Here is a 21,443-nt window from a genome sequence, read left to right as displayed (position 1 = left end):
TGTGTGAGTTTGCATTTTGGGGTCCCCTTCCCCAAGGACACGAGCAGTACTCTGCCTCAAAGCTTCTTAAAGGTGGAGTCCGTGTTATGCCTAATCTGCGTAAGATTAAGAAGGTGCGGTAAAATGCTGTGCCCCCGATTGTCTGATTTCTTGCTCAGATTGTGGGCGAGCGGTGGTGGGAGAGGTCACCCTCTGTCCAGGTAGGCATTCAGAGGGTTGGCGTGGTCACAGTGCAAATTGTTGGAATCTTGTTTGCACATCTTTATGAATCACTTTCAAAGTAAGCAATGTGTCGAATTGTTAATCTGGAAAATAGTTTAAAATTTGTGCCTGAGGTATAAATGGGAGGAGTGGCACCTCACACTGAAGACCCTTGAGAGGCAGTGCATTGAGCCGCGTAAGTGAGACAGCATTGTGTGTGTGTGTGTGTGTGTGTGTGTGTGGTGGGGGGTGTTGCTGGCAGACCCTGAGTGTTTCGGAATGTGCCAAGGCTTGTTTCTGGGGTGGGACTCCATGACCTCAGGCTGTGGGATGGGTGGGTGTGACTCTGTTCCACAGAGCCACTTCAGAAAGAAAAGGACGGTTACAATCATAATTTTAGCACACACTCTCGCTCACTGTAAATGTCATGCCTGGCTGAATAACTTTGTGAAAACACAGCCAGAGCTTATGGGAAACCTCGCTTGCACTCTGCAACCTGCTTTTATGACAAAAGATTGTTAACACTGTCACATGGTAATATAATTTTACTGTATTCCCCAGAGAGGTGTGGAGGAGACCGGTGAGGAGAATGCTGTTTCTTTAAGAGAGGGAGAGGGAGAGAGAGAGGGAGAGAGAGAGGGAGAGAGAGAGAGAGAGACAGAGAAAGGGAGGGACCTCTTTGCCCTCCAGAAACCAGGAAGGGAATTGAGTTGATCTGCTGCTGCCTGTTTAGCGCATACGGAGCTCTGAGGAGCAGGGACAGCTAAAGAGAGAGACTGTGTGTGTGTGTGTGTGTGAGGGGGAGAGAGGGAGAGAGAGAGAGAGAGAGAGAGAGCGCTCCACAGAGGAGGAGAGGAGAGGAGCCACAACAAGCAGCACCACGGCCATCGCAGGTGAGCTCAGCCCAACACCTCCCACCCGTCACCCTACTGTCTGGCCAGGGCCCGTCGACCAGAGGGAGCAAGGAGTGAGGGAGGGGAACGGAGAGAAAGAGGGAGAGAGAGAGAGAGAGCGAGAGAGCAAGGGGGGTTGGGAGGGGGCTGCTAAGTGTTGAGTAGTTGAGTTCCTCGTCTGTGTGCAGCCTAACTCATTCGACTCACCTTGCATGTGTAGGTATTGCTTTGCTGAACTTCGGGGTATTAGCACTTCAGCGTGGCGGGGGAGTTGGAGTTGAAAGTAAAGGAGTGAGGCAGTATGCGAGGAAGGACGAACCAACATTAACACCACGGGACAAGGTAAAGTGGTGTGTCACAGCCTTCGCTTTTGGGTTTGTTGTCGTCGCAGAGAACCGGCTGCAACAAACACCTGGTGTCGGAGCTTTCAGCGCCCCGTATCTCCTGGACTTTTATTTTTATTTTTGCTGTCCTTTTCCTGCTGTTTTGGGAAATGTCAGGCTGGCTTAAAAGTCTTATTTAGGTCAAGAGTGCTTACGTTATTTATTCAGGCTAGCGACATGTTAGCATTGTGTTGCGTGGTTTTGACTGGGAGTGCTGGGAGTTTTTCATTTTGTCCCGTGTCCTGTCCCTGCTTGATGGCTGGTCCGTACTCTTAATACCTGGCATCCTGCTGGCAACACACCGTAGTGTATAATTCAGCTTTGAGTGCTTACGTTGAACCAGGGCTCCGAGGTGTGGGGGTTGATGAGAGTGGACTTCTTGGGACTTGTAGTTCACAGCAGTGGCCCAGAAACAGATGAAGTAGCTTTCAAGAACTCCACATCCCAGAGTACCTTGCCTTTGGCCATACAGGAAAGGGAACAGCCAGCAGCCTATCCCTGTGGGGAGGTGTGGTGAGTAAGCAGCTGTCAGGCCAATCGCAGAGGGGGAAGTGAAGCCAGAGCAGTGGGCTGAAAATAGAGGGGTGGGGAGCACAAGGGAGAGTTAGTAGGTGTCTGCCTGTGTGGGATCAGGCAAGGGCTTGCCTGTGGATCGGGCCACTTGGAAGTTTCCCGTCTGCAGTTGCTCCAGAGCAGGTTCCTGCCCAGACACGGAGGCAGGCAGGGCAGACTGCCGGCCCACGGAAAGAGACACATTTCTGCCTGGCCGGTAAGCACTCCCACCACACTCTCTCTCTCTCTCTCTCTCTCTCTCTCTCTCTCTCTCTCTCCCTCTCTCTCTCTCTCTCCACTGCCCGGAGTGGAGAAGACAGGCGAGTGGAGGACTAGTGAGAGGACAGAGGGAGAGAGGCACTAGGCTTGGCTGAGCAGAGTGCTTGACCCAGTTGCAGGCGGAGATGGGAGACAGGGGCTCGCAGCTCTAAGGTACGGCCCGGAGAGGTCACGTCCCGCTAACTTTAACTTTTGGGGGAATGACTTTTTCTAATGTGCTGCCAATAAGTCTAGAATGTGACCCATTAAAAATGTGCTTCATTGTTCATAAATATTACTTTAACCGGTAGGCACAAGCTGGCTGTAGGCAAGTTCTTTAAAAAAAAAAAAAAAGAAAAAAAAAAAAGAAGTCTGAATCGCAGAGTTGGACGGCATTTCGTGACTTTGCTGGTCCTTGAGTTTTGACACATCTGCTGTGTGTAGAAGAACTGTGCTCACCTCAAGCTCACTGCTAACGTGTGATGAAAAAGTGCCGTTTATTTATGCCACAAAGCGAAATCACCGAACCCTGGACCTGCAGGCGTTCAGTCCCTTCCGCTGGCAGATGTGGTTGGTGTGTTTCTAACCCCTTCCTCATACTTTATATAGTTCAGTCTCGGTGCACATCCCCCTCACTGTTCTCTAACTGAGGGGCTTCGGTAGTGTCTCATGACTTCAGTCAGAGCAACACTGCATGGGTGTCCTGCATATGGAGCCAAGGCTGGAAACATGCGCGCACACACACACACACACACACACATTCTCTCTTTCTCTCTCTCTCTCTCTCTCTCTCTCGTCTCTTTCTCTCTCTTTTTTTTTTTATTCAAGGATGTATGCGGATGATTTCCAACCCATACTTGCTCGACTCGTTTTCACTGGTGCGGGTACAGGGAGGGCGCGAGGGGTATTTTTATTCGCAGATGACGCCCTGTGTCTGAACAATACACAGAACTGGCTCCTTGTCTTGTCAGGGGTGAGGCCAATCTTCATTGTCTCTTACTTGTTGCATGAATGACACACATATCTATGCCCACTTGATTGGACTTTGTATACTGGTAAATCTACCGCGGGGTCGCTTTGGGTCGCGACACCTACGTAGGAATGTTATGAGGCCACCAGAGAACCTTGGTGTGTGTGTGTGTGTGTGTGTGTGTGTGTGTGTGTGTGTATGTGTGTGTGAGAGCGCTTCAGAAGCACCACCCATGCAGTAAACACTAACGTCGGTCTTCCTTAACGTAAAACCAAAATTGGCAGGACTAATTTCTCACTAAAATATTCATGTATGTAAAAAGAAAGTGTCACCTGTCACTAGACTAGATTTGCAGATGGAGATTTGTTTTTGTTTTGACTGTGCATAATTCCTTTTCACGCAGCAATTTTTATGCATAGTCACTATACACACACCCTCAGTGCTGTTGTGTAGATTTAATACTTCACGCTTGTTACTTTGAATGTACTGAGTTACATGTGCCATGAGATCCCTCTCCTTTGATTGGAAGTTAAAACTAAACATATGTTTCTTGTTAAGATTTACCATTCTTTCATATTCAGAAAGTTCAGACTACTGTATACATAAAACATCACTCGGGGCAGCTGGGTGTGTTGGTGTGTTTTTAAACCGACGCACCTTGGAGGAGCTGTCAGACTGGTGGCGAACGCTTCTGGACATGGAGCTGTAGTCGCGGGCAGCTGAGCAGGGCGACAGCTTGAGTGGGTTTTTGTGAAGCACTTTTTAAAATGGTCGAACGAAAGGCCCGAACACTGGGAGCTGGACATCAGCATGCCGACCTTCCTATCGGTAATCAGAGAGCTCATCTCATTATGCTCTCATTGCGCTCTTTAAAGGGCCTCTGTCCACTTATTGGCCTTGTGCGCGGGGAGGTTGGGGGCCCGGGGCCCGGGGCCCCTGCTTGCCTTACTTACCTGGAAGGTCATTCCCTCGATCAACTCCGCTCACTGTGACGGCGCTGTGGCCCCCAGCATGCAGAGGAGTCCTTGACACACTTACCTACACGCCGTCGTCGAGAGACATGGGCGAGACAAGGTGGTGGGGGAGGAGGGCGCGTTGGGTGAGGCGGGGACACGTGAGGAGCCTGTTCACCTCTTCGGCGAAGGCGCGCAGGAGGAAGTGGGAGCAGCAGCAGAAAGGGTCACGGCGTAGCATCTGGGGGAGCTGGACATCTGATAACAGAGCAGGTTCTGTTACACCGCCGCCGGATTCACGCAGGAAGTCATCTTCCGTCCATCCTGCCAGGCCCTCTGCAGCAGAGACTGAGGGAGAGGGAGCACGAAAGAGAGAGAGAGACAGACAGATAGAGAGACAGACAGAGAGACAGACAGAGAGAGAGAGGGAGAGAGAGAGAGGAGCCACAGGCCCGACGCAAGGGCACTGGAAACGCGAGAGCCGCCGCGGCCACGGTTTTCCGGGGGAGGGGCTCGTGTCGGGCGGTCTCTCTCTTCCCCACGGGTTTCCTGTAAGCTCGGCCGCAGTGTCCCGCAGCCTCGCCGGAGCTGCGGCCAGCCCACTGCCAGATGCAGGGAATCGGGCCTGGAAAACTTTGGTCAAACTATGAGGGGGCCGCAGGACATTTTCGCACTCAGGTCTAACCTCCCGTCTGATCCGGGGGGGGGAATGCCGGCACGCCACCGCTCATTCGGAAGCCTCTGGACGTTTTATTCCGTTCTGACGGAAAGGCTCTGCTGGAACTTTGAGACTTCTCCACAAAAACAACGCAAGTTCCTTGCACTAAAACATTTATTGAGCCAGACGACATAAGTTGCATTAACTGTCCGGTGGAGCACAAGCCCGGGGTTATGTGGGGTCGGATGCTGGTTTTGTACTTCTAGAGAAAGCGAACAGCCTCTGACATGGCTGAGACAGACTTGAGTCAACTCGTGTGTTGTGTACGTTGGTTGGTAAGTGGCCTCGCCCACTACCTTTCAGGGGGCATTGTGAACACAAGCCTGGATTTTTGGCAGGCTACTGACATATCTCCAGCGAAATGGCCCAACCCCACAACTCCAGTTTTATCAGTCATTCGCCCACTTCCTGCTTGCACTCGTGTGGCCAATCAGGCTTCTCTAACCACGGCTGGCAGGAGTGACTCATATCCAAGGCCTTGCTCAAAATCCTGTTCTTCTTGGAATGAGACACCCCCCTCTCCGTAGTGTTTCCGATTATCCGCTAATATCCTCTCGGCTCTGACCTTGAACCCTGCCGACCTGCAGGCTGTGAATTCCCCTCCCTCTCTGTCTCCGAGGCAACGCCACTAATCACACACACACTGAGTGGACATGGAGGTCGGGGGGAGCTTGTCCACTCCACTTTTCTCTGCCCTCCGCCAAGGTACTGGACCTACGGCACGCGGAGTGTGTCAGCTCGTGTGCGTGGGAGTAATCTTCCAGCATGGGAATCCTCGTGCATGGCAGATGAATGCTGTGTTTTGATCTCATCAGTAAATTCACCATAAAATGTGACTGGGGCAAGGTACACTGAGATAATGGGGGCAATCATGGTGGGCGTGGTGGGTTAAAACACACCCTAATATAAAATACTGGTGTGCTTTGCGCTGAAAAACACCTCGGATTGTTTTGGTTTGTGTCATAACTCTGTGTGTGTTTCTGGAATGTGTGGCATGTGCTCAGCTAAGATGTTTCAATTTGAGGTGTCCATTTACACTTGATAGAAATTTATGATCCAATCCAGTTCGCATGCCATGCTGAACTGTGCTCGTTTCAGAGTCATTTGAGGTGAAGAGGAACCTACTCCTTTAACACGTTCAAAAGACGTTGCCTTTTTTCCCTTCACAGAAGCTAGCGCTGCACTTAGTTATCTCTGGAAGGGTTGCTTACACTATTCGGACAGGTTCGTTTGTAACAACAGTGCGATGTCTGGTGTTGCACAAGGTTAGATGAATATACACCTCCTCCTTTATAGTAATTAAGCATAATTTAAGAAGGTATTACATTGTTTGCTGAAACAAAACATTTTGTACAGTAACTATCATATGAGTACTCGGGTATATAGTTACAGGTAAGTAATTAAGAGTGTTTACTTTCAACGAGTTTTACTTTCAGTAAGCCTCTCAAAAACATATATGGATAGTCCGAAACTCGGTGTCGAGGACTGGTTGGGAAGAGAACTAGGCTAGGAAGCCCCGGTAATCTCGCTCTGCTTCAGCCGGGACAGGCAGGCTCAGCTGAGGTGGGAGGGATGGACGATCGGAGCATGCGGCGCTTTGCCTTGCAAAGCAGCGTCACAGCCACGAATGCGTGCGAGCGGCCGCGGCCCCAGCCGGAGAGACGCCAGGCCCCGCCCCCTTCACCGGCAGCCATGAATTAGTGATGAGGAATGTTTGGAGCCATGAGAAGGTGTGAGGATCAGGTTTGTTTGCGGTGTTTCCTCTCTGTCAGCCTAGCCCGGGTTTATTCTGGGACACGGGCGTCACCTGCCAGCCCGAGCGCAGGAGCTCGTCTCCTGACGTCCCTTCCCTGGGCGTCTGCCGCTCCTGTAAACCTGGCTCCTCTCCTCGTGCCGCTTACCCCTGTCCCAGGCTCTCGTGCAGATCGGGAGGTGGGCCCGGGCACGAGCCTCCAGCCGGGCGCGAGCCCGCAGCTTGACAGGCGTTCGTCCACTACTCCTGACCATTCCGCCGTTCCCCTCTACAGCTCATTCAAATGAGCTGTGGGGGAAAGATAGTGAAATGAGCTCCAGGCTGCTGGGAGCGAGGGGTGTGTGTGTGATGGGGCGGGGGGGGGGGGTGTCATAGCTGACAGGGGCTAAAGTGCTGCACTTATGGGCATTACCATTCAACTTAAACCAGCCAAGCCGTGGTCTAGAGTGGAACTATTGTTGGAAAGGTTTCCCTGAGGGGCGCTATATAGGAAGTTGTGTGCTGCGTATGTGCCCTAGATTAAAGTATTTTTGTCATTCGTAATACGTAGTGGCTAAAATCATTATTTTTGTGTTGGGGCAGTGTCAGTGAAAAGATCGTTTCCTGCCTATCGTGAAATGTCCTGGGTGGATAACCCAGGCAGATGGGGCTGTTTGCTGGAGAACTGGTGGGAACCTGCGAACCTTGAGGTAGAAAATGGGGTTGAATTAGAAAATGAAAGACGGGTTTGTTTGGAACGTTTACGCTGTGGTTTACCTGAGCGTGACCTCTGCAGGGTGCTGACACGGTGCCAGCTGGAGCGGTAGGTGGGGACGGAAGCAGGTTTCTGAGAGGGCGTGTGCCCAGGCCGAGCAGGTCCTGCCTACATACCAGGGGCTTGGGCTGAAGGAATGCCAGTCAAATGCTCTTATGGAGCATGTTCTCCCCTGGGCCCCTCCTGCGCCGGGGGATCTGCCAGACGGAAGCAAGGGGTGAGGGGAGTTCGCCCGCTTGGCTTTCGTGCTCAGTCGACAAATTGTGGAGGGTTGCTTTCCAAAGTGCCCCCCTCCCTACTTCCTCCTCCCCCCCACGGCTGCGGTCGATCGTTTTAATCTTTCCCCCACACGTGAGCAAAGGGGGCAAGGCTTTCCTGAAACTTGGCACACAAGCGCAGGGTGGGGAAACCGGCTCAGACCGGATTGACAACCTCCCTATTTAATACGGCTCCCTCAGAGCCCCGCGCATGTCCTCCTCCTCCTCCTCCTCCTCCTCCTCCTCCTCCTCCTCCACCAGTGGGGTTTTTTTCCACTCCGGCCTGCACTCGACAGCGTAGCCCCTACCCTCACACCCTCCATCCATGTGACATGAACTGTGACTCCCACCGCACGCCACTGAGTGCACATGCCGCCCTGCTCTGTCTCACTTTCACCGTGCTGAGTCTGAACTGTGACATGCTCTCCTCTCCCCTCACCTCTCCTCTCCCCTCACCTCTTTCCACACCTCTCCTGCCCTCTGTCACCCAACTGCAGCACAAACACTCGATCACAGTCCGACACAGTCTATACGAGTGGTGGGACTACTTAAAGTATCTTAAGGATACCGTGCTGTATAGAGCCTCCGAGTTTAAGGCGCGCAGATGCGACTAATTTGGAACGTTCTCCAGGAAGACACTCTCTTCAGTTATAATAACACAGGATAGCTAGGCACATCAGAATAGTAGGTCCAAGTATATCAGGCTTGCAGAGGTGCGTCAAATGGAACTCATGTAGCATATCTGGAGGCTTTTATGGGGTTATTGATAACACTGAGATGATAGTCAACGTTTTCAAACCTGGTGCTGCCACTGGGTTCAGGGGGAGATGCAGCTCACTGAAGCGGCTTATGCTGGAGCCGGCATGTTGTATGTTATTCCCCCGCTGTGTGTCATTAACATTCATAATCTTTTTAACTTTCACTTCACACTGCTGTTTGGAACTGTCCTGCGGTCCTGATCAGCGGTCTTCTGCCTCGCTGCCTTTGATAAAGGCAACCGTTAGGCCTCGTTCTGTTAGCTTTTCGTCTCCTGCGTCGAATTTGCATTCGCCGCTTGACGATAATGGCAGAAATGTTGCTTCACCCCACAAGGAAGTGAGATCCCGAACTAAGAGACGCTGTACAGAGAAGAGGAAGAACGACTCGCACAGATACTCCCTTCTCGGTATCTTCTCACACTGGAGTTTTCATCGATTAACCAACGGTGAAATCTTCTGTTTCCAGCAGTTCGTGTGGACCCAACAGAGCCCATATGATGCTACAGTGGAAGCCCTAACCCCGGACTGAAGCTGCGTCGTGCGTTTCTCTTCGCAGACAGTCGGACGGACAGGCGGCAGGACGGAGGCGCAGACGGCGGCTGCGATTGGCGGCTCGGCGGCAGGCTGGTGGAAGATGTCGTCGGGCGCCGGTGGGCGGGGCGGGCGGGCTGGGCGCGCGGCAGGGTCAACGGGCGAGGTGGTGGAGGGACCCGTGGGCATCCCCTTCCCCGAGCACAGCGCCGACCTACTGGAGGGCCTGAACCGCCAGCGGTTGAGCGGCCTGCTGTGTGACGTGCTCTTGGTGACGCAGGAGCGAGAGTTCCCTGCCCACCGCTCCGTGCTGGCCTCCTGCAGCAGCTACTTCCACAAGCTGTTCACCTCGGGCCTGGCGGCCGACCGCCAGAGCGTGTACGCGCTGGACTTCGTGCGGGCCGAGGCGCTGGCCGCGCTGCTGGACTTCGCCTACACGGCCACGCTGACGGTCAGCCGCAGCAGCGTGGGCGATATCCTCAGCGCTGCGCGCCTGCTCGAGATTTCACCCGTCCAGGACGTCTGTACGGAGCTGCTGGACACCAAAGTGCTCTCCCCGCCGGTGGGTAACCCTGCTCCCACGCTGTCATGGTTAACCTTCTGAACACCAGGCTATTATTTACTTATTGTCTTCAGGCATATTATTCAGTAAGTCCTGTGTTTTATTCAGGAACTGTACTGAGACTAGTATGACGGGTACAAGATTGAGGAATGAGAGTTTAGACCCGCTGGCTAGTCCTAGGGGTGTAAGAAGCTTACCTTAAAAGGACCAAGGACCATGCGCTCCACTTAGCTTCAGACAGTCTTGCTATGTGTTTTCTGATTTCAGAAAATTATATATATAATTAATCAGTATATATTAACAGGAAAAAGGGTAGAAATGCAAGCAGTGATTGAGCAAGCATTTCTAAAGACTGTGTTTGGTGATATCTTAAGCAGCTTAAGTGAACTGCTGTGTCCAGTGATACGCTGTGGTTGTGTTTGCTGGTTGCAGGTGAGCAGTGAGCAAGGTGAGGATGAGCTGGAGGATGACGAGGCGCACAGGAGGAGCGGAGGGGAGCGCGCCCGCCGGCTGCGTGCCCGCGAGTACTTGGAGTTCTTCCAGCGGGGGGCGCACTGGAGCAGCAGCTGCAGTACGCCAGAGCTCAGGGACCCGCCCGCACACCTGCACTTTAGCCAGCGCAACGGCGCCGATAGCAACGGCAGGGCCCCCGGCCCGGCCACCTACTTCTCCCCGCTGGCCCACGTCCTGACCCAGCCACTGCCGCCTGAGCCCGACGACGACGACGATGACCCCGACGACGAGAAGGTGCGGCGGGACAGGCCGCCGGGTGCCGCTGCCGCCGAGGAGGCGCTGGCATGGGCGCGTGGCAACGGCGCCGAAGTCCTCTCGCGCTTTTACGGCCCGGGGGAGAACGGACACTTCTACCTCCACCAGCCGGAGCGGGAGGCGGAGCGGGAGGCGGGGCGGGAGGCGGGGCTGGAGGCGGAGGAACAGCGCGGGCCTGCCAGTGCCCTGCTGCAACAGATGATGGACTCCATAGAGAAGCAGAAGCCGCCCGGGAAGGAAGACGAGGGCCCCGACGCCGAGGAGCCTGACGTGGAGTTTTACTTGAAGTACTTTAACAGTGCCCAGCACGAGGAGGTGGCCAGCGCGGCCGTCACGCAGGGACTGCTGCCCCTTTGGCCTGTGCGAGGCAGTGGCGGTGGGGCACACCAAGGCGCTGGGGGTGTGGCTGGCGGCGGAGAGAGGAAGATGCGCTCCAAGGCCTTCCAGAAGTGCCCCATCTGCTCCAAGGTCATTCAAGGCGCAGGCAAACTTCCGCGCCACATCCGCACACACACGGGAGAAAAGCCCTACGAGTGTGCCATCTGCAAAGTACGCTTCACCAGGTAAGCCAGAAACGCGCTTCTTTTAAGGAGAACGGAGAGTCGTTTCACATTGTTAAGAACTCTTTTCCTCTGGTAAAGTTAGATAATATTCTGCTCCTGCCATCCTTTTGGTTATTTTTGTTTTTATACTCGTCTTTTAACGTGAGGGACTACTCGCACTAAGCGGCGCAAATTTAGACCATACCGCCTTAAGAGGTTTGAATCACAGCTGTGCCATGTGCTGCCCAGGGCTCCGCAAGCACGTAATAGGCTGTGTTGTCATCAAGAGGGAAAGACAGTATTGGCTAACCTCGGAGCCAAGGATTCAGCCTTTTTTCCTTTCAGTGCAATGAACAGGCCGACAAAGCTGCTACACTGGGGAAGGACCACCACTAAACTGGCAGGCAAGGGGGAAAAAAAATGTCAAAAAGGAAGAAAAAAAGTTGAAGCTTGTGTTTGAGGGGGTTGGGGGTGCAGGCTGGCACAACTACCTCGCCAGGCTCGACAGGCATGTTTACAATAGGCAGGCCTGCTGTAAATTTAGCAACTGTGTAGCCTGTCAGCAGTAGCGTTTTTGCTAACTCAAACCTAAAATGCTAAGGAACAGTGAAACGGGGCAGGTACTGTGTGTGCCAGGAGGCTGCATGCAGCTATAAAACAACATTTTATAGTGACAGGCAGCCTGCATGACAAAGTCCCGGAATTTTAACGAGGGGGGATCCAATAAAAATGGGCTGTGATGGCATGGTTTGGCTGCCACTTATCAGAGATGAGGCCGCTGTAAACTGCTCCATACCGATATTAAACGGGATTACGGATTGGTGCCCTATCTATGCCAGTGAGTTATTTGAACTTGTGATCCTGGGTGTTACGTTGATTATTGCCCCCCCCCGGGCGCACACACGGCTACACAAATGGCCCTCTTTGCGATGGCCTTCTGATGAAAACTGAGGTGCTGGGATGCCTTTAAGCGCCTCACTTCTTCCATGAAACCATCCCCTTGATGAATTAATCAGGGGACTTGCATTGGAAATAGACGCCGCACTGAAAATATCCAGGAGACTGTTTTGTGGCGGGTGTCTCTAAATGCAGCAGACAGTGGGAAGGGGCATTGTAATCTTAATCCTGTTTGATCAGGGTTAAGAGTGCGTCTTCCTCACACTGTAATAAATCAATCCTGTCCTTTAAATAATTTAATTCTGTCAGTGCACCACTTTATTACACTGTCCCATAGGGACTGTGTGTGTGTGCCTGTGTGTGTGCCTGTGTGTGTGTGTGCCTGTATGTGTGTGTGTGTGTGTGTGTGTGTGTGTGCCTGTGTGTGCGTGCCTGTGTGCACCAGTATATAGGTTACAGTGAGTTCTCAGCTTCAGAATCTCACACATATGCAGGGTGTTTGCACATGTGTGAGATGTCAAGGGGGAGAATGCACCCATGAAGGCAGACCTAAACACATGTGCTTCGTCTGTTTGTGTGTGTGTGTGTGTGTGTGTGTATACGTGCATGTGTTTGGTGCATATGTGTGGTTATGCCTGTATGTCTGGGTGTTTATATAGGTAAGTGTGTGTGTGTGTGTGTGTGTGTATTTGTACAGTAAGCCTCCTCAGTTCCGGGCTGGCTAGCCGCAGTAGTTTATTTAGCTGTACTCTGCCCTGGTCACAGGCTATGGGGGAGGGGGAGAGGGGAGTGAAGCGCATGTAGAGGTCCTGCACTCACACACACACACACACACACACGCACGCACTCGCGCGCACACACACACACACACACTCGCACGCACGCACGCACTCGCACACACACACACACACTTGCACGCACTCGCGCGCACGCACGCACTCGCACACACACTTGCACGCACTCGCGCGCGCACACACACACTCGCACGCACACACTCGCACGCACTCACACACGCACGCACGCACACTCGCACGCACGCACGCACTCGCACACACACACGCACACACACACGTACGCACTCGCACACACACTCGCACGCACGCACACACACGCACACGCACACAAAGACACACTTTGCACACGCGCGCGCGCACACACACACAAACACAAGGCCTTCCTCTTAGTAGCACAAGAGTGCTCCCTTACTGTTCCCTGCTAGACACAGAATGCCCTTTCCCTCACACTTCCATGCTTCTATATTTAAACGGTCTTTAGAAATCTTTTAGCTATATTGACCATTCGAGCACTCCTTCTAGATTTATGGACTTGAATGTTTTTACACATTTCCATGTTTATTTTAGTGGATTTTTTTTTCCCCCCAGCGCAGCTTGTGATGTCTTGACTGTGTATCAAACTAGAGTGTGTGTGAAGGTTAAACGCTGCCGTTCCTGAACAGATCTTGATGAGCCTACGGTTTGATTCTACTTGTTCCTTTGATGTCGCGATGTTCCGGAAGGCGTCCTCGTGCTGGCCATGTAAAACCAGAAAGATTCCACGCATGCATCACCATAGGCTGGCCGTTGCCTGCCCCGGTATGAGTAAATCCGAGTGCTCTACTATGATAAAACATTGCCCCCCTGCCCTACTCCTGTGGGAGCCTTCAGTGTTGAACATTGAGCCGTCCAGTTCTTCATTGCCCGACAGAGAAACGATAGCGATAAAGATTTGAGCTTTATGGCCCACGTCCCCACATGACCTGGTGTCTTCTGGGAGCAAACATATGTTGCAAGATAATCAGGCCTACACCATCCTTTGGAAGAAAGGTGGATTCTTTTTGAGAATAGTTATAGCCCTTTAGGCTGTTTGATTTAAACGTGACATCGTATTTTCTTGCATGGACAGCCCATAGATCATTAATTGTGTGCGCGTGTGTGTGCGCGCGTGTGTGTGATTTGTGCAATGTCTGTCTGATCACTATGATGGTCCCATTCATGTAAAATTGTTTCTGTTTCTATAGTAAAACAGTAACATGCTTATTGTACATCACAGGAGAGATGAGAATAAATCTCTTTTATGAAATGACCCATTAATAGCTTTGTTGTTCCCCGGTAAGGTCAGTCTTTAGTGAATATATGTCACTGTGAGCCCTTTTATGTCAAAATATCTGTTTTCATTGCGTTTTTTGCAGACAGGACAAGCTGAAGGTTCACATGCGTAAGCACACAGGAGAGAAGCCGTACCTGTGCACGCAGTGTGGTGCCGCCTTCGCCCACAACTACGATCTGAAGAACCACATGCGCGTGCACACGGGTCTGCGGCCCTACCAGTGCTCCAGCTGCTTCAAGACCTTCGTACGCTCGGATCACCTGCACCGCCACCTGAAGAAGGACGGCTGTAACGGCATCCCATCCCGCCGTGGCCGCAAGCCCCGCGTGCGCGAGCCTGACCTGCTGGAGCCGCCCCTGGAACTGGCCGGTCCGGGGCCGCGCTTGGTCCGGGGTCGGCGGCGCGGCGACCCTGACGGCGGGGAACCGGCGACGGAAGACGCTCCCGGGAGCCCACCGCACAGCCCCGACGGCCACGGTCGGGGAGACGGAGGCGTGAGGCAGAGGGACTCAGCCACGCCATGAAGCCGGGCAGCGAGGGGGTGAAGAGGAGCAGGGTTGCTGCACAGTGTGAGGGGGAAGACAAATGAAAACAAACAAAAAACAGGAAAAATGAAAGCAAACGAGAGAAAGAAAAAAACAAAAAAAACAACTACATGATCCTCTTTAAAAAAAAACCAAATCAGGGTGTCACAAAAATTTAATCTCTTACTTTCCGTTTCTAATTTTCTTCTTTTTTAAAAAAATGTTTCTTTAACATTCAGCATAGAGACCTAAAGCCTAAAGTTCCTGGCTGGTTGGACGAGTGAAGAGCACTTCAGGTCACTCACCTGTGCTGGGTCCATCTTTCTGGGTCCTCATTTTAGTCTCTTAGTTTCCTTCTTTTTGGGGGTTTTTTGCTTTTTTTTTTTTTTTTTTTTTTTTAATAGACTTCGACGCGACGGCTTAAACGTATGCATACCAGGTGGCGGAGCTACTATGCAGTTGACACTGGTTCCTCGTCTCCAGGTTGCGTTCACGGGGCCTTGTCTTAATACAAAGTGGGGTGTCCAACACCTGGCTCAGTGCTGCTACCAGTGCAACAGGTGGACGAAGTGTGATGGGAGAAACAAGAAGTTAATCTCGTTTTCTAATGCAGTTTAAAAAAACAAAAAAGCATTTACTTATACCATAAAGAAAAACGTTATATTGTCTCCGATCAATATGGCAATATTATGCAATTCTGATGCAACACCTTCTTTCTAAATGTACCAGAAAGAATCAGACAGGGGTTTGATTTTAAGTGTTACTTTCGCTCTCTGTAAAAACAACAACAACAAAAAAAAAAAGCCAACTCTGGTTCTGTCTTTTTCAAAGGTTAAAATTCTGAGCCGAATCCGCTCTGGGGGGCTCGTTCGTTTTAAGCCGTGGGAGCGAGGGGGAGGGGCTGAAGCACTTCTGGCGTCAGGTTGCCACAGCAACCATGCTGAATCTTTACCTCTTGCACGCCTGCTTTTCCTCTTTAGCACCTCCTCCTCCTTTTCTTGTTTGTCTTAAATATTTTTGGGCCGCCGTTGATGTTTTCCTTTGAGTTGACTGTTTTGGGTACTTGACACTTTACATTGTATACGTGTGTGTGTATATATTAGGTGATAATGATATCAGTCCCTTTATAAGAGATATACTACAGATTGATAAGGTTCTATATCTTCCTTAAGGGTTTCTCCCCGAGTGTGGCTTGTAAAGGGGAAAATACTGTCTGAATGTTTGCAAGCATTTAATTTAAGAAACCCATTTTGTCCTGAACTCAGCACTTGATGGAACCCACAAGTTCCCGCCCGAAGTATGAATTCACATGTTTGACGTTGTGTGTTTATGCAGGGGTTTGCCAGCGCAGAGAGAGAGAGAGAGAGAGATATGGGGGACCACTGTTTTCAAAATAGCTGGTACACTAAAGCCGAGAATGGGGAGAGAGAGAGAGAGAGAGAGAGAGAGACGGACTCCAGCCCGTTTTATGCATTTGCACAGCTTTACTAAAGATATCTGAAAGATAGAAAGAGTGTTCTATTTCAAGAGTGGGAAAGGCAGTTTAAAGTACTTATCCTGACCTGTGCGATACACACCTGTCCAATACGGGAGGCCACATTAGCATACAGTCGGGGCCAGGAGACAGGCCATGCCCACTGGGTGCTCAGGTAGAGGGGGGGCGGAGAGAGATTCCAAACCAATCAGCTCCTCAAAACAAAACAAAAACTCCACCCAAAAAACACTTTCAACTCAACATGGGATGAAGTGTATGTGCACTTAGATCTATTTGTTTCCTCCACCCTTTGCTTGGAGGTCCCCAGTAGGCTGTGGGTGGGGTGAGGTGGGGTGCAGGGTGGGTGAGGTGCCACGCTGTCCCTTGGCCACATCCTAGCTGCGTGACTCACTCCCCGGCGTGTCAGGCTTGTGGGCACGTCCAAACACGCTCCCCTCGGAAAAAAAAAAAAAAAAAAAGGTTTGGCACAGTGGCTGCACAGTTATGGCCTCTGGGTTTTTTTTTTTTTGGTTTTCTTTTTTTTTTTTTCTCCCCTCCTTAGCTGTTTGTTTGTTAAAAGGGCCCATTTAGCGAGGGGAGCTGAATGAACGAGGTCCAGGTCTTCCAGAGAGTTTGATGGATTTTGCAGAGTTAGCAGGATTTGCGCCTGAATCCTGAGGGTGGGGGGCATGCGGCCTGCTTTGGAGAATGCACGCAACGCTCTCGCCGTACCGGCCGGCTGCAGCGGCCTGACGTCACACCGTATCCCTCTTTTTGTCTTTTATCGCGGAGTTTGTAGCGCAGACGTCACCGCGTCACACGCCTGCAGCCCCTCCCACAGCGCTCGTGCCCAGCGTTTAAGTCCTTTGCACCTTAATGGGAAAACGGCAGGTTTCGATTGCACTTTGTTACTGAGAAGGGCACTTTTTTTTTGTCAAGAGAAACGGGTACTTTAAAACAAATGCAGGAATGTGCTAAAATAAAATGAGGCCCAGCCGTATGGTGACGCTTAGGTCATTCTTTTAGTTGGTCTGTATTGTTTTTTTGTTTGTTTGTTTGTTTTTGTTTGTTTGTTTGTTTGTTTGTTTTTAAGACTGGCTGCCAAAATAAGACATGTACAGTCACAGAGTTGCAGGGTTCTTCAGCTAGTTGTGTTTCCCAAATGGTATTTTGGCCTTGATGGGGGAAAAAGGCAAACTTTAAAAATACCCCTAAACGAAAATGATTCCCCATGTATCTCTTTGTACTTGAAGTTTTAATTTGATGTAACAATCTTTTTTTTTTTTTTTTTTTTTTTTTTTCTTTTAATACCTGTCTTAATTCAGAGCAGTGGTTGCTCGGGTGGGGTAGAACGGGGTGGAGGTGAGGGGTGGCTGCACACGTACGTGTGTGTGTGTGTGTGTGTGTGTGTGTGTCTGCAGGGGTCTTCCAGCAATTCTTAATAAGCATATCCCATTTACAGAGTTGACCGGTTTGTTGCTCTTATTTCTGTCATTATGTGCAGAGGACAGGATACCCGTTGTGATCTGACTCAGGGGTCGCCCAGTTGACGACCTCTGTAGTCCATGTCATAAAAGGGAAAGGGTTAGGCCGCTATTACAGGGCCGCACCCATATGTCGCAGTGCCCACTGCGCCGTGAGTTCGGATTGCCTGCGCTTCACACATTTTTAGTTCAGCCTTAAATCATTATTGGGAACATATCTTTACGATTACGATTTCTTTCGCTGACGGCCAACTTATAACCAGTCTCTAACACTCTGTTCTTTAAGTCAGCTTGCAGGTGTTACACACACACAGTAGCTCTGAACTGGTAGCACTGACGCACCCAAAACCTCCCCTCTTTACATACGCAGAAGTAGCAGTGGATTTCATTGCGGAGAAAGAAATTACTTGACCTCCTTTTCTGTCTGTCACTGACCTTTTAGTTGATGAAATGCCTGTTTTCTTTTACCTTGCAAATTGTGTTGCTACATTTTCTTTCTAAGTTAATGGTTCTTGTATAAGTTGAAGTGTATGTGAGGGGATCTGAACTTACACGGTGGAGGTGGATTAGGGGTTTAGGTAGCAGGGATGGGGGTAGTGTGTGTGTGTGTGTGTCAGGGTGGGGGGTGTAAATGCTGATAGCACTGAATATGGTGCTTTGGCTGAGACAGTACGAGTATTGCACTAAAAGTCACACCTTTGTCCTCAGAGGACCAGGGCTAGAAATCTCGGCAAGACCTTTGAGTTTCTGTGAACACAGCGTAATTTAAGCCATCCTTCCATCACCTTTTCTACTGTATGTTTATTAATCACTTTTAAACCAAAGTAGACAAAGGCCTGGATTACTTGAATTAATTTTACTCGTATATGTATAAGATGAATAAGATTTCTCTTATCCCTAATTATATCTTTGGTTTCAGATGACAGAATCCTCCTGTAATGCGAATATTACTGAACATTGAATAACACAGGTTGTTGTTTTTTTTGTTTGTTTGTTTTTTTTAAGATTCTGTGTGGTTAAAAAAACTCTGTCCCCAACATAGGCTCCTTAACACAGATACAGTGTTGGGGACTAGCCCAGTTCAGCAGGTTCATCAGATCAAAACCTAAATGCCTGATTTCACACACCTGTTCAGTGGACTAATAGGATGCTTCTGCTGGTTCACAGCAACTCAAAGGTCTTGTCTTGGGACTTAAGCTTTGTTTAAAAGGATCCACAAGGAGTCTGGTAGGGGTGTTGAGGCCTGGGCTGAGGGTGGGGTGAGGGGATGGAGAGACCTGGGGGAGAACGTGCCTTAACGCGGGAGCATATCGGGAGGGGTTTTCTTCAAAAGGACGTTTTCGTTTTCATTCCCTGTCCAGTTGCTAATGACGGTCCCCACTGAGTCTCTCACCAGTCTAATTAAAGTCATGATCTGTTGTAGGACGTTTACAGAAGTACTGTACGGGGCCGAATGTGAAACTCCTTTCTTGTAATCAACTGCGACAAATCCGATCGGTTAAGCCCGTGAAGATTTGGATATGAAGCGTGGCTGAGGCTTCATCACAAAGTCCACGACAGTGAATCGCCCCAGCCTCAGTCCCCTACTATGACTCCTTAGGAAGATGCTACACTGAGAAGGTGTCTCACAAACCCTTTTACAAGACGCCAGATATGTCGTTATATCCAAATGTTGTCTTTGTTTTATTTATTGGATGGGATGTCAAAAAGCATTATTTAAAAAAAGAAATCGATGATAATGATCACGGGACTGGAGTCGGTGAGGGCGGCAGCAGAGCGTGCAGATGCTGAGGCGAGACCGCAGCCTAGCAACACCGAAGGCTGCCACACGCCAGAGCAGGCAGAGGGCACGGCTCCGCCTGCAGACCTGCGGAGAGCCTCCTACCTCCTGCCTGCGGCCGGTCGGCCCGGGTTGCACTAAGAGCCTAGTGGGTGGAGCCGGGGGTTTGCCCAGGATGGAGAGCGTCAGGGGCACTTTTACCAGGGTGCGCCTCGGGGCCTGGAAAGCCTGGGAAAGGTATGGCAGCGTGTGCTGTGTCGTTGCATGCAGGAAGGAAGGAATGGCAGCTACCTAAGCCTATGACGGCCCGAGCGGGTCGTGCTTCGCTGGCCGTGGACATGATGCTGGAAGTGAATTTTTGGTGCATTTCTGTGTGTGCGTGTGTGTACGGGGGGAGGGGGGGTTGGAATGTGGTGTAAAACACAAGTCACTATTCTGGGTATTATGGGAAATCATCTATCCTTTTAAGTCAGTTGCTTCTCAGGTTGAACAACACTGCAGTCCATTGGTTTGGTACCAGCCCAGTTTTTTGCCTTTCGTCTAATCAAAGCTTTATTGTACTCTATCTATCCATGTGGAGACAGGACCTATGTGTTATAGGACCGAGCTGCCCGTAGTCCCCTCATTACTTTGCCTACGTTACGTGTGTTCATGTGTGCTGAAGCAAACGCGTGCCCGAAAGGAGTCTGTCACTACAGGCTTACTGAATGGTGGCTCCAGGGCTGCAGAGATATTGTTTTGTTCCTCTGGGCTTATAGCCTGTCTGTGCTGGCCACCTTCCACACACTAAGCCACAGAATGTCGGCGGAAGAGACTGTGTCGCAGAGAGACTTCGGGTCCGAAGCCACCAAGGAATCTGGAATGCATTCCGTAACTTCTAAAATTCCCACTCATGGATTGATGGTAGGAGAAGGGGTTGGGTAGGGATGGAGGGAGAAGGAGATTCAGAGGTCTTAAACTGTGGGGTTCTCCGTCCCGTCCCCTGCCAGAGCTCCGCTAGCTCTAAGGTCAGCAGGTCGGCAGTGAGCTGGGCTTCTCAAAGCCATCATGCTGTTTGCAGCTTGGTGATTGTAATAAATAAAAGCACTTTGCGAATGGCCATCCAGAATATCACGCGCTTTCTCCATCGGTTATTACTGTTAAAGTTGTTGTTGCTGTTTAATTTTGTTTTGTTTTTTTCTCTTCTCTGTGTTGATATGGTTTTGTTTTGTTATCTCATTGTGGATATGATGAGTTATTTAAATGCAAAAACTACATAGAAAGAAAAAAAAACTTGAATATGTAATATTTGGGTTGAAGTCCATTTGAACTGCCGCCCCACTAAAAAAAAAGAAAAAAAAATACGTTAACAACAGTGAGCCGAACAATATATGCTTTCTCCCTTCAACAGTGATGTTTGGGGAGGGAAAAACCTCTAAAAATGTTTAAAGGACTTCTTAGAATTTATATTTACAATGAATAACACTGCAGGATACATTTAGAATGGTATTGGGATGGTCTTCGTCCCGTCAAACCCCTCCAATGTAGCAAAAAGCTGTATACATCTCTAATGCAGTGTCAGTCAGGTTGGGAAAAACGATTCATCTGTCACATGTAGGGGCCACATATGCCTCTCTTTGCTTTTCCCACCGTAATGCTAGTTTGTACAAGCACACTATAGTAGTTTTCAGTCACTTCTGAAATTTCAGCTGTTAGAGGGAATAATATAGATAATATATGCAGGAATATATGCAACATTCTTTATTTTTGTCAGATCTTCATGGAGATTATATAAAGAATATAACACAGTGCAGAGTGCAGAAGAAAAACAGTCATTGAGCAGCAGTCCTCTGGTTTGCAAAGAGCATTTGGGCACATTTGAACGCTTCACTTTGGCAGATCTTGGGGCGGCAGAGCGTTTCCCATTTCTCTCAGAGCGTTTCCCAGTCTCTCGGAGCGTTTCCCAGTGTCTCGGAGCGTTTCCCAGTCTCTCGGAGCGTTTCCCAGTCTCTCAGGCTTGGACAGTGGTAGTCCTGTCCTCTTTCAGCTTAAAGCGAGTCCTGTTCCTTTTCCACTGTCCCTCAGTGTCTGTTATAGGAGGGACAGGCAAGTTTGGGAGAATTTGCACTTTTGGCGATGAAAAGAATTTGTATTGTATATGAGACCACTAAATGTACAATGTCTAAATCATAATTCCATTTTTCCTTTTATGGTTTCCATTTTATTCTATTGGTTTTGTTTTTATTTTTTGTTTGTTTGTTTATTTTTACAAAATATATCCAAAAAATGTCTGGTGTCCTGGTTTAAGAAATAAGATCTTTCTATTAAAAAGCAGAATGTTTACGA

The 21,443-nt window shown here is 50.1% G+C and overlaps 1 protein-coding gene across 7 annotated transcripts; it reads left to right on the top strand.

Moving 5' to 3' along the window:
• The first annotated feature begins 888 nt into the window (after positions 1–888).
• On the top strand, positions 889–21,443 carry zbtb7a (zinc finger and BTB domain containing 7a). 7 transcript variants are annotated; one of them, XM_081708407.1, is made up of 5 exons: positions 889–1,094; positions 1,315–2,246; positions 9,007–9,543; positions 9,976–10,874; positions 13,939–21,443. In XM_081708407.1, the coding sequence occupies exons 3-5, from the start codon at positions 9,085–9,087 to the stop codon at positions 14,378–14,380; spliced, it is 1,800 nt and encodes a 599-aa protein (XP_081564533.1). In that variant the 5' UTR covers positions 889–1,094; positions 1,315–2,246; positions 9,007–9,084; the 3' UTR covers positions 14,381–21,443. The 7 variants fall into 7 exon arrangements, with proteins under 7 accessions (XP_081564533.1, XP_081564528.1, XP_081564532.1 ...); XM_081708402.1 differs by having other exon boundaries at positions 8,917–9,543; XM_081708406.1 differs by having other exon boundaries at positions 1,315–2,461.

This window comes from Electrophorus electricus, chromosome 26, assembly GCF_041902795.1.
Source record: "Electrophorus electricus isolate QZ-2024a chromosome 26, ASM4190279v1, whole genome shotgun sequence".
Lineage (NCBI taxonomy): Eukaryota > Metazoa > Chordata > Actinopteri > Gymnotiformes > Gymnotidae > Electrophorus > Electrophorus electricus.
Note: the sequence above shows the minus strand (reverse complement) of the source record. Positions and strands in the feature narration are given on the sequence as shown.

Excerpts from the sequence above, each read along its gene's own strand:
- zbtb7a (XM_081708408.1), top strand. The coding sequence starts at position 9,085 with ATGTCGTCGGGCGCCGGTGGGCGGGGCGGGCGGGCTGGGCGCGCGGCA. Across the intron at positions 9,544-9,975 it reads CCAAAGTGCTCTCCCCGCCG|GTGAGCAGTGAGCAAGGTGA; the intron begins GTGGGTAACCCT and ends TGCTGGTTGCAG. Across the intron at positions 10,875-13,938 it reads TGCAAAGTACGCTTCACCAG|ACAGGACAAGCTGAAGGTTC; the intron begins GTAAGCCAGAAA and ends CGTTTTTTGCAG.